Here is a 13398-nt window from a genome sequence, read left to right as displayed (position 1 = left end):
ATCTATGGGTCAGAAGATCAAGCATCGAGAAGCAGAAGGGGGTGCTGAGGCCTAGGCCCAGGAGTTTGTAGATGATTTTGATGAAATTAGGGTATTGAAGATGGAGTTATATTCCATAAATGGAAGTCTAACGTAGGCGTCCTTGTTTCAGGGATGAGTTTGAGGCTGGGAGATGACGTCAGCTGTGGACCCGTTGTGACACTTGCGTACTGCATTGGGTCTGGACTGTCTTGAAGGCTGGAGTTGATGGGTGATGTGACCAGTCCCTTGAAGCACTGGCAGTTCTAGACAGTAGATGACAGAACTCAGGACGTTAGTCATTAAGGCACACTACTGATTTTTGCTTTGGCACTTGGATAATTGTGATATTCTTCAAGCAGGTGTGAACCTCAGATTGGCACGGGGAGAGGATAAAGATATCTGCAAGTGCTTCTGCCAACTGGTTCGTGCAGGCTCAGAGAACAAGGCTGGGGACTCCATCCAGGCCAGTTGCATTCTGTGGCTAAAGGTAGCAGTGCAGCACATACCTTAGCAGTATTGTAGCCATGTGCGGTAGTCAAACTGCAGCAGTATTGCAGCCATACAGCGGATGTGCAGTGGATGTACCACAGCAGTATCACAGCCATTCTATAGTCATGCTTTTATAGTACTATTGTTATCCTATAGTCATGCTGAGCAATACTACAGCAACAAAGTAGCAATACTGTGGCGGTCCTGTAGCTGTTGAGGTGTAGGACAAGACACAAGCTCACAATACAATATGTGGCAGACATGCAGCTATGTAGTAGCAGTACTGTTGCAGCTCAATAGCAGAAATACTGGAGCAGTCCTGCAGCCTGAATGTAGAAGTAAGGAGGCTATTCAGCAGTAGCACTGCAGATGCACGGTTGTTGCACTGTGGTTGTAATGTTGCAGCACCGTGGGCACGCTGCAGCAGCATTGTTGCCATCACTGTAACAGTACCGCAGATAAACAATAGCCATGCGGTAAAGCTGCAGATGTATAGTAGTTGATGGTGTTAGCCGTACTGTACATGAACTTTAGCCGTACCGCGTCAGAATGCAACCAAACTGCAGCCCTAGTCACAGAGTTGCAGGCACACTTTAGCAGCAGAAGCTGCACTGTAGCAATCCTGCAGGAATACTGTTGCAGCAATGTTGACATACGGCCATGCGATTATCTGCACTGTACCAATCAGCAGCAATGTTGTAAGATTCTACACCAGTTGTGTAGAAATACAATAGATTCCTATTCCTACAATAGAACAGTGCTGTCGTGATTCTGCTGTTCGTTGCGGCTGTAATGTGATAGAACTCTCGGCATACCATAACAGTAGTTTAGCCATTCTGTGGAAATAATGCAGCAAGCATTCCTGAAGCTGTATTGCAACACGACTGAAACCATTCTGCAGGAGTAGCGTAGCTTCTCTATTGCCATATTGCAGCTGTACTCTCACCAGACTGTAGCCACTGTGCAGCTGCACTGCTGCTGAACTGCAGCGATATTTGAGGTGCACTGTTGCAGTAATGTTGTCACTATCTGGCAGTACTGAGGCAGTCCATAGATTATTGTAGCACTTCTAGCAGTACCATCGCCAGGCTGTAGCTTCACTGAACCCAGTAACAAAGTCAGGTAATGTTTAAAAAGTATACTTTGTCCTTATTAATGATGGAAGCAAATAATTTAACTTGGTTGTAGTCATAACAAGATTCCAATCATTTCTGCAACTACATTGAACCCTGACTGAAACCTAAGTGTAGGAAATTGTAGATAGACACAAAATGCTGGAGTAACTCAACGGGTCAGGCAGCATCTCTGGAGGAAAGGAATAGGTGACGGTTTGGCTTGAGACTTGGTTGCTGCCTGACCCGTTTAGTTACTCCAGCATTTTGTCTCTTTCTTCAGTGTAAACTATCAGTTTGATAGTTATATGGATGGGAAGGGAATGGAGGGTTATGGTCTGAACGCAGGTATATGGGACTAGGGGAGATTATGTGTTCGGCACGGACTAGAAGGGTCGAGATGGCCTGTTTCCGTGCTGTAATTGTTATATGGTTATATGGTTATATAAACCAGCATCTGCAGTTCCTACTCACACAAGTAGGAAACTGTGTTCAGATCTGGTTTCCCTATCTAAGAACTCAAACACACAAAACTTAGAGGTCAAAAGAGTTTGGCCAGATTGATTCCTGGAATTGCTGGATTGAGAAGAGAATCTGCAGTTTTTTTGGTGTTAACAATATTTTCCCCGGCCTGTTGACTTTGTGCAAGGGATCACATATCTCAAAATACAGAGTTGGCCATGTAAGACTGAGATCGGAAGTGATTTCCATGGCCAGTCTGGGGTGAATCTTTGACATTGTTAACCTGTGTGGACTGTGGAGACTCCATCACTATGTATGGTTAAAACAGAGATCAATTGTTTTTGGACAATATGAATGCAGGAAATGGACATTTGGATCAAAGATCAGCCATGATCATATTGAATAGCGGAGCTGTTCAGGACAGAGTGATTCACTTTAGCTTCTATTTCTTATCTATTTATGTTTTCACCATATTTCAGATCCCATTGAGAGTCTCTAACAAATATTAGTATAATTCTAAATATAATTTCACATGATCTCCTGCTGCCCCAGTTTCTGCATGCCTACATATTCTGGTAAATTTACATGAATTTTGTTTAGCTTTCCTCTCCATTAGGGGGTGACATTTCGTTGTCTCTGTACTGAACACTGACAATGACAATTAAAATTGAATCTGAATCTGAATCTGGCTGCCTTACAGTGCCTGAGACCAGGGATCGATCCTGACTACGGGTGCTGTCTGCATGGAGTTTGTATGTTCTCCCTGGGACCACGAGTTTTCCCCAGGTGCTCCGGTTTCCTCCTACACTTCAAAGACCTACAGGTTTGTAGGTTAATTGGCTTCTGTGAAAATTGTACATTGCCACTAGTGTACGGGGTGTACGTTGGTCAGCGCGGACTCAGTGGGCCAAAGGGCCTGTTTTGCACTGTATCCCTAAACTAAACTAAACTAAACTCTCCGGGTCACAGGCTAAGTCCCCATGGAATATATTGCTCCGTGATGGCAGATGATACATTTTTCTTTTCAAACACCAGAGTTTTAGACTGACAGCTGCACTCAAGAAGTTCCGACTGCAGTTTCTGATTCTCAGGCTGATTCCTTCCCAGGCTGAGACTTGATATCTTGATACTAGTGGTTCACTCGCACCTAGAACTGGATGGGTTAATGACCACTGGTGATATATTATGCAAATGTACAACCTTACAAATAGGAACTGGTTTTTCAAGCCAATCCTCTATTTAATAAGATTGTGGATAATCTGGTAACTCTGCAATCCCATGTTATAATCAATTTATCAAACTTTTTTCCCCCAATCATTTCCCCCGTTAAGATTCCTTTGTAGGTTTCTTGTGTGTTCTTCAAGATGAATATCAAAATGTAAGGTCAAAAGACCAAAAGTTGCTCGGAGCAACTTCATATTCATAAGACAACAGCCGACCTATACTTGATCTCTATGGGACCATTTCCGAAATCTCCCTACCGTTTCTAGACCTTACTATCTCCATCGCAGGTGATAGACTTCTGACCGACATCCACCATAAACCCACTGACTCCCGTGGCTATCTGGACCACACTTCTTCCAACCCTGCTTCCTGTAAGGACTCCATCCCCTATTTTCAATTCCTCCGTCTATGCCGCATCTGCACCCAGGATGATGTTTTCTACACCAGGGCTTTGGAGATGTCCTCACTCTTTAGGGACCCTGAAGCTCTCACCAGGGTCTCTTCTATATCCTGTAACTTTGCTCTCACTCCCCATCCCCCCACTCATAAAAAGGGCAGAGTCCCCCTTGCCCTCACCTTCCACCCTACCAGCTGTCACATACATCAAATAATCCTCCGACATTTTCGCCACCTCCAACGGGATCCCACCATTGGCCACATCTTCCCATCTCCTTCCCTTTCGGCTTTCCGCAGACACCGCTCCCTCCGTAACTCCCTGGTCAATTCATCCCTTCCCACCCAAACCACCCTCTCTCCTGGCACTTTCCCTTGCAACCACAGGAAATGCTACACTTGTCGCTTTACCTGCCCCCTTGACTCTATTCAAGGGCCTAAGCAGTCTTTCCAGGTGTGGCAGAGGTTCACCTGCACCTCCTCCAACCTCGTCTATTGCATCTGCTGCTCTAGATGTCAGCTGCAGGCTTGGTGATCATTTCGCCGAACATCTCCGCTTGGTCCGCAATAACCAACCTGATCTCCCGGTGGCTCAGCACTTTAACTCTCCCTCCCATTCCGAATCCGACCTTTCTGTCCTGGGCCTCCTCCATGGCCAGAGTGAGGCCCACCGTAAATTGGAGGAGCAGCACCTCACATTTTGCTTGGGTAGTTTACACCCCAGCGGTATGAACATTGACTTCTCCAATTTCAGGTAGTCCCTGCTTTCTTTTTCTTTCCCCTCCCCTTCCCAGCTCTCCCACAGCCTCTTCCTTTCTTCTTCCCACACCCCACATCCTCACATCAGTCCGAAGAAGGGTCTCGACCCGAAACGTCGCCTATTTCCTTCGCTTCATAGATGCTGCCTCACCCGCTGAGTTTCACCAGCATTTTGATCTCCAGCTATACTTGATCTCCATGTACTTGCTAATTACTTATAACTGTTAACACCTTTGCCTGATAGAAATATATCAATCTTGGTCTACACATGTATAACTGAACCAGCCTCAGGAGCATCTGAGTGAGCAGGTGAGTGGTGGGGTGGTGGTGGGTGGTGGTGGGTGGGTGGTGGGTGGGTTGAAGAGTTGACCAGGTGGGCAATCGAGGGGATGTCGGAGACAGGCAGGGAGGGTTTGGTGGGGCGGCAGGTTGGTGTTTGCAGGGTGACAGGTGAGCGTGGAGTTGCATAAAAGATGACAGAAGCTTCATCTGACGGCTCTTTCGACGTGGAAACAGCGGCTCCAATCAGCGAGGCAGGTCAGTCGGCTATTTCACGTACTCTCGCGTACGATGAGCCACAGAAACGTCAGACTGTTAACCAATGCAGTTGTACTCACCAGCCCTTTTGTATGGCTGTGTGACTTGGACAATTGACAAGAAACATATCAAACAGTGCAAGTGTTTCCACCTGAGATCCCTGTGATCATTCATGGGCATCAAATGGTGGAGCAGAGTGACAAATTTGGAATATCTGGACAGGGCCAGCCCATTTGGCATCAAGGCCATGATGAACATGAGGGAACAGTTGCAGTAGACTGGTCGAGGAATCTCTATGGACAGCTCCGAGCAAGCTCCCTTATGGAATTCTTGCTCAGAAACTAGGGACATCCAAGGAAGTGATACTCGTTCCTCGCCCCGGATGGAACAAGCTTGTGAGCTTTGACCAAAAGGGCCTGAAATCAACTCTGAAGACTGCGGACAGGATGGAATCGGCAGAGCCAGAGAATGTGGAATGCCTCAGCATCTGCACCCACCTCAGTGCCTTCCCCTTACAGCCACGGTTCCTCAGTGCATGCCTCCAGGGCTGGTCTTGCCAGCCACATTCAGGCTCACATATGAAGACCACACAACTGACATAATCAAACACCAGGGCCAACCAACCGTGAGGCGAGTGATTGAAAGGGCTGGGCAAGGGTGGGGCTGGTGGAGATGGGAGGGCGTGGAGTTGGCAAGGGTGGGCAGGTGAGGGTTGTTTGTTTGGCGGGGGTGGGGAATGCGAGGGGCATGTGATGAGTGTTGCATTTCTGCCTTACTGTCGGGACGTGTTTTTCTTTAACTGGTGAACATTGCTGACCTGGTGTCCAGTCATACTCGGGCCATCCCAGTGTCTCGCCATTCTTCTTGTTTTCCACTTCCAGCCATGTGATCAGCGGCTCAAAATATGTCAGCAGAGACGCGGCCGACATACTTGTGTTCCCAGTAATCATCCTCATGGCCTCGTACCAGGGCTTGCTGCTTCCCAGCTTCATGGCGTCTCTGCGGGAAAGGCACAGAAAGAGTTAGACGTCGGCTTTGATTCTGAGTCACAGGTGACAGGAGGGGGGGGTATGTGAACCAGTCAAAATGCATGGGCTCCCTGACATAACGAGAGTTTGCCATCACTGTTGGACAAGGCATTGTAGGGTTAAGGTACCGTATGCATCGTATGTACCAGAGGATCTGGGTTTTAGGGTTATCCTGAGTTGGAATATATTGTGCAAGAAGGAACTGCAAATGCTGGTTTACACCAAAGATAGACACAAAATACTGGAGTAACTCAGCGGATCAGGCAGCATCTTTGGAGAAAAGGAATAGGTGACCTTTTGGGTCGAGGCTCTTCATCAGACTCATCTGATGAGGATCCTGCCGTGAAACGTCACCTATTCCTTTTCTCTGGAGATGCTGCCTGACCTGCTGAATTGCTCCAGCATTTTGTGTCTATCTTTGGAAAATATTGTGACAACTGCTAATTTGAGTATTGGAGCAGGGAGATTCTACTGCAGTTGTACAGGGTCTTGGTGAGACCACACCTGGAGTATTGCCTCAGCTTTGGTCTCCTAATCTGAGGAAAGACATTCTTGCCATAGAGGGAGTACAGAGAAGGTTCACCAGACGGATTCCTGGGATGTCAAGACTTTCATATGAAGAAAGACGGGATAGACTCGGCTTGTACTCGCTAGAATTTAGAAGATTGAGAGGGGATCTTATAAAAACGTACAAAATTCTTAAGGCTAGATGCAGGAAGATTGTTCCTGATGTTGGGGAAGTCCAGAACAAGGGGTCACAGTTTAAGGATAAGGGGGAAATCTTTTAGGACCGAGATGAGGAAAACATTTTTCACACAGAGAGTGGGGAATCTCTGGAATTCTCTGCCTCAGAAGGTAGTTGAGGCCAGTTCATTGGCTATATTTAAGAGGGAGTTAGATGTGGCCCTTGTGGCTAAAGGGATCAGGGGGTATGGAGGGAAGGCAGGTACAGGATACTGAGTTGGATGATCAGCCATGATCATATTGAATGGCGGTGCAGGCTCGAAGGGCCGAATGGCCTACTCCTGCACCTATTTTCTATGTTTCTATGTTTCAGTCACTAATTCTAGGGACCCATGACACCTCTCATTGGACCAATGAGCCAATGGCCAGAGAGATTATGTCAGGATCCAGCAATGTGTGGGATCAGGAGCTGTGGTGTGACCATCTGACCTCATCCCTGGTCTGGCTATTGGTTACATAAAAAGGTACAGCACAGGAACAGGCCCTTCGACCCACAACACGTGACGTTGTGTCATATATGATGTTGCTGAGTGCAATCTGAGCAGAATGTAGTCATCAACATTACAGCCATGTGAGGTACCTTGGGATGTTTCCTGAGACATACCATTCGAGGCATATAAAGACCGGAGGAGCAAGTTAGGATAGGAATAAAGTGGTATTCCATTTTCTGCTGTGTGGTACCGCTATTGGGAATGCTAACTTATCCACTACCCTATAACGTATCATGGAGTGACTTGCTTGACTTTATTCATTTTTTGAGATCGATGGCTCGTTTGCAAGGCTGGACTTTACTGCCTATTCCTAATTTCCCTTCAGGAGATGGGCTTGTTAGACTATTTCAGAGGACATTTTGAGTTAACCATATTGATGTGGTGAAAGTGTCATATAAAGGACAAAGCAGGGAAGGACAGATTCCTTCCCTCAACCTGTCCTTGCTGAAGAGCATCGGTGAACCAGATGGAAGATAGAACATCGAATAGTGTGGCACGCGACCAGGCCCTTCCGCGTATGAAGTCTGTTCTGACCATGATGCCAGTTTAAACTGTACACTTGCCTACATGTAGTTTATATCTGCCCATTCCCAGCCTATTTGTGGTCTACCTAAATACCTTTTAAATGTTGCTATCGTAAATGTTATAAGAATTCATCACATCTTCTGATCATCATCACCCATTCTCAATTGGCTTTTGAATTCCATACCAGCCATGGTGAGATTTGGTCAGATCCTGTGTTTGTTAGTCCAAGTCTCTGCGCTGCCAGCCTTGTATCCCAAGCATTGTACCAATAGACCTGTTTCACTAGTGATTTGTTTCACAGTTTAATGTAATTCTTTATGTAGACCACGGCAGCCCTTTTACATTGCTCTTACCCAATGAGTTTTCCAGCTGCACGTGACTTGTAGATGTCACATTTGTACAGAGGTCCAACGTGCTCTGCAGCTTTGCAAAGGCTCTCATGGAACTGGAACTGGATGATGAAGCTTACAAAATACCTGAGAAAAAGTTTAGGAAGATAAGCAGAATTCATGCATATTGCATAGGCGGACATATTGATGAAAATCAATGTTCTACTGGCCAAAACCGTTTCCGTAGAGTATTGTAAAGCATTATAGGATTCAATCAAATTCCAATGACATCAGTTAGTTTTGGTCATCTTAGTCAAACCCATCTTCCTGCCTCTCATACCTGACTCCCGTAAACTCTCTTCCTCACTCTCTGCAGTGTAATCAGCGTGGTGAGCAGGACTGCACCTTTACTGCACTTACTGTGTGTGCGTGCATACTAATTCTTTCACATTACTCTGAACATAACAATTTAATCATTTCACACTAATGTTCTCTTTCCCCAGTGCTGGTGCTAGTAGTTAATGAATACAATCTCCTTTATCCCACACTCTTTAAGCCATGGGCTCAACACTCAGACCTTATTAACTTTATCCAATCTTGCATTTGGCTCAGGTAGTAATCAAAGGTAGTATTACCTTTATAGTTCTTCCCTTTCACTTTGGAGTTTCAATCCATATATTCTGTTTTTTCTAATTCCACTTATGTTTTAGGTTTATACACGGAGCACAAGATCTGGTTCCTCCTCCTCCTACTGTGTCTCATTCCAGTCCTTTGGGACTTACACTCGTGGCTGCGGAGCATACTGTTTATCTTCACAACAATACTGTCCTCTGCCACTAAGGCACCCCCTCTCAGTCCCTTCCCTGTATGGCTATAATGATGCCATGGTCCAATCTCCCTCATATTCATTGTTCACGTTTGAATGCACTGTAAGTGCCTGTCAACCCGTTGGTCACAGCTTAAGCTGACCCACTGTCTCTGGTTCCCAGAACAACATGGCTTGTTATCATGTCCAGTCCATGAGAATTTCCCAAACCCAGGTTACTGCCTGACTTCAAGATTAGTCTGCACCAGGGATCAATGATCCAAATTCCTGATGAAATATGATAATCTGATGAAACTAATGCCTGAAACTCAGTGCAGCTCAACATGCCCCAACGTGCTAAGTTGGTTTCTAGACATCTCACTGCGCTCCAGGAAATTGTACTTGGAACAGGAGAACTAGTTCCTCTGACACGCACTTTACAGCTACAATACATTACCTGCCTTGCCAACTGTAAGAAAGATTGCTCAATGTAATGAGTGTCTAATATAGGGATCAATGACGTGGCCTCAGCCCAACGTTTTGTTTTGTTTTATGTGGTCAATCTGTTGTGATTTGTATTTGATAACCAATTTGATTTTTGATCATTCTAATCCCAGTAAAAATAATCCTCTTACATATTTACCTTTTCGATTGTAAGCTGTAAGAAAACGTGCATGTGTATCATCCTGTACTTATCAGCAAACAAAACTGGAACATTTACAACCTGGCGGTAACATTAACCATCCTAAGTACGGACAAACTAGGAACACAAATAGATTGCTTGGTCCCTCACGCTTCCTCTGCTACACAATAAGATCATGTCCTATCTTACTGTAAACTCTATTTTGCAATCCCATATATCTGCAATGTAATTTCACATCCTTGTTCATCAAGAATTTATCTAACTCTGCCTTAAAAATCTTCAAAGACTCCCTTTACAATTGGATTCTTGACTTCCTCATTGAGAGACCTCAATCAGTGCGGATTGATAGCAAGATCTTCTCCTCATTGACCAGGTGCACCTGAGGCCTGTGTGCTTACCCCCCTGCTCTACTCTGTACACCCATCTATGGCTAGGCATAAGTCCAAGGCCATGATGCCACTATTGTTGGCTAAATCACAGCGAGTGATGTATCAGCCTACAGGAGTGAAATAATAGAACACCTAGTTAAGTGGTGCCACAACCACAACCTCTCACTCAATGTCAACAAAACCAAGCAACTGATCATTGACTTCAGAAGGGAAGTCTGGAGACCATGTGCTGGTTTCCAGAGTTCGAAGAAGGTCCTGACCCAAAAGGTCACCTATCCAATTTCTCCAGAGATGCCATCTGACCCGCTGAATTACTCTTGTACTTTGAGTCTATCTTTGCCAGTTTCCATTGCTGGGTTGACAGTGGAGAACATCAGCAGTTTCAAATTCCTGGGCATTAGCTTCACGATGATCTGCCCTGGACCTAGTAAATAGATGTAATGAAGAAGAAGGCGTGCCAGTGTTTTTATTTTCTTAAAGAGAGTTGGCATGACACCGAATACTCTAATAAACTTCCACTGATGTGTCTTAGAACGTATCCTGACTGGTTGCATCATGGCAATTCCAACATATGGGAAACACAAGAGGAAGCAGAGAGTGGTGATCTCAGCCCAGTCCATCATGAACACTATCAATAACATTAAAATGAGGCAGCATCTATCATTATGGGTCCTCCTCTCTATCTGGACTTGACCTCTCTCACACCAACCATTGAGCAGGAAGGATAGAAGCCCAAAGTCCCACACCACCAGGTTCAAGAATAGCTATTTTCCTACAACCGACCTGTACAGCCCTAATCCTATCTTGGCGATGAAACACTACAAACCACCTCTTGTACTACCATGAACTTGTTTAAAAATTGTGTCTTGCAATAATGTATTGTTTATTTACTCTTTTCCATTTACTGTCGTGCAGAATTTATGCAGAATTTATGCAGAATTTATATATAATTTATGTTTTCGTTGTGTGGTCTGAATCTATGTGACTGTGATTCTGTTGCAGACAAGATTTCATTATACCTGTAGCATGCCATAATATATATGCATATGCCAATAAACTCATCTTGACATCACTTGCAAAGCTCTTGAGGAAGAGATTCCAAAGACAGAACTACCTGAGAGAAAATAAATTTGCCACCCATGGCTCTTTATTTTTAAGAGGAACCATTCAACATCACTCCGCCCATGTACCTCATGATCTCATACATTTCAAGCAAGTTCCCTCTCCCACAGCTTCATGTGTCCTTTTCATTATTTACCACACTATCCTTCCATCATCAGCAAATTACTGCAGCCAGGTCATTATAGAAATTGTAAAAACTGAACCCCAGCAAACATTGCCTGTGGTATGTCACTTATTACATCTTGCCACCTGAAAAAGCCAGCGCTGCAGTTCTTGGTTGCCAGCTCATCTTCCTCCCTTGCTAATATGTTAAATCCTAATCTGTGAGCTTTTAATTTTCCACAATAACCTTCGTGTGGTATCAAGCATCGTCGACAGCAAGCTGCACCCCCTTCCTCTCGAAAAGCATTTGCTAACCTGGCCAATTTATTTTAACTGACCCTAGGTCGAAGTTCCTGATTTAGTTTAATTTAGAGATACAGCGCGGAACCAGGCCCTTCGGCCCACCGAGTCCGCGCCGACCAGCAATCCCCGCACATTAACACTATCCTACACACATTAGGGACAATTTACATTTATACCAAGCCAATTAACCTACAAGCCTGTACGTCTTTGGAGTGTGGGAGGAAACCGAAGATCTTGGAGAAAACCCACGCGGTCACAGGGAGAAACGTACAAACTTTGTACAGACAAGACCCGTAGTCGGGATTGAACCCGGGTCTCTGGCACCGCAAGCGCTGAAAGGCAGCAACTCTACCACTGCGCCATTGTGTCACCATCGTCATTTAAGTCATTCAATTACTCTTCCTCAGTCAGACCAAAAATAGCATTGATGTCTTCTGGTCAAATTTCAACATCCTTATGGCTAAAAAAATGATCACTTCTTTCTGATGACATCACAGATGGTCAATGCCTTTGGTTGGACATATTTCTGGAAGTTCCATCACATGCCCTCCCCCACCCATAACTTCACCTGCAAACCCACCCTCAATCTGCCAAAGAGAATATTTCCTACTTCCACAAACTTTACAAATTATTGATGAGGAAGGAAAATAATTGTTTTCATTGAATCATTATAATTATAATTTTCTCCCAGGATTGATGGCAGAGTTTAATCTTCAAGTTATTGTGCCTCCAGGACAACTCTGCAGGGTTGGAAACCTGAGATATTTGAGTTAAAGTTACCATAAGATACATTAACAATATCCCAGAGCCGGAGAAACATCTGTGTTCAGGACATACCTGACATAGGGGACACTGGAAGGAATGTGGAATTTCGCACCAGGATCAAAATCTTCCTCTGAGCGAAGTACAGGAGGACACAGTCCTTGATATTTTAACCTGTGGGCAAGAGATACAAGGTAATTTGGGCACTAGCACAGCGCAGGTGAGGTTTAACATCTACCCTGAAGCTTCTACTTGCTGTAGGCTTCAGAAAGTCATTGTACCCTGGATCTGGGGTTGGTGGGTGGGAGATGGGGCAGCATACCAAATGCAGCCAACAATAATAGAGTCATTTGATAGGAACTGCTTGGGAACCATTCACAAGATGGTGGGTCCAGCATTCATCAGTTTCACTAATTGTTCTGAAGAAGATGCTTAGAGATTCCTGAACTGCTGATGTCTTTGTGGTGAAGGTTGTGAAATAGAGAGTTCTGGTATTCAGACCTTATGGTGGTAAAGGGTATATGAAATGCAGAAGGACTTGGATATCATGGTATCCCACAGGAGGTTTTTGTCCTGGTCTTTCTTGAGGGTGGAGGTCATGTGTTTAGAAGATGTAGTCACAAACATCATACACTTGACACATACTGGAACCTCGCTAAATCTTGCTTGAGAACACAGGAATTTAAGCGGGTCATATCTTGAGTCTGCTGAAGAAGAAAATCATCAACATAGTTGATAAGGTGAACTGCGGATGTTTCCGTTGAGGTTACACACACAAAACCACTTCCCTTAGACAGCACTCCATGCAACTCAATTGTTATCCCTCAATGTGTCCCGTTGTTGCAATAGGTCAAAACCATCAGAAGTGGAGACTCAGATGTAAGTCATATCCCCAGCCACACCAACATCCTTCCAGACTCTATGACATCTCATGACATCTCCTCTACCACTTCCCATCTTCTCTCAGATGCGAGATTCCCCCATGTAAAGACTACTTGAGTAAAGTTACTTTCTCTCTGTTCCGTTTTCTCTTCCCCTCTCTTTCATTCATACTGTTATCTGTGTCACAAGCCATCTATTTCTGATACTTAAAATCCATGCAGTCTCACTGTCTCTGGTAATGTAGGGCCATCTTACCAAATGAGTAAGGTGATATGT

The 13398-nt window shown here is 44.8% G+C and overlaps 1 protein-coding gene across 1 annotated transcript in view; it reads right to left on the bottom strand.

Annotated features, from left to right (window-relative positions):
* ace (angiotensin I converting enzyme (peptidyl-dipeptidase A) 1) overlaps window positions 1-13398 on the bottom strand; it is a 97281-nt gene that overhangs the window by 20066 nt on the left and 63817 nt on the right. Inside the window, 3 exon segments of the mRNA XM_055657075.1 lie at window positions 5815-5996; window positions 8139-8261; window positions 12316-12414. Coding sequence (XP_055513050.1) covers window positions 5815-5996; window positions 8139-8261; window positions 12316-12414 — 404 coding nt within the window.

Source organism: Leucoraja erinacea, chromosome 27 (assembly GCF_028641065.1).
Source record: "Leucoraja erinacea ecotype New England chromosome 27, Leri_hhj_1, whole genome shotgun sequence".
NCBI lineage: Eukaryota > Metazoa > Chordata > Chondrichthyes > Rajiformes > Rajidae > Leucoraja > Leucoraja erinaceus.
This window is presented reverse-complemented; position numbering and strand designations above follow the sequence as displayed.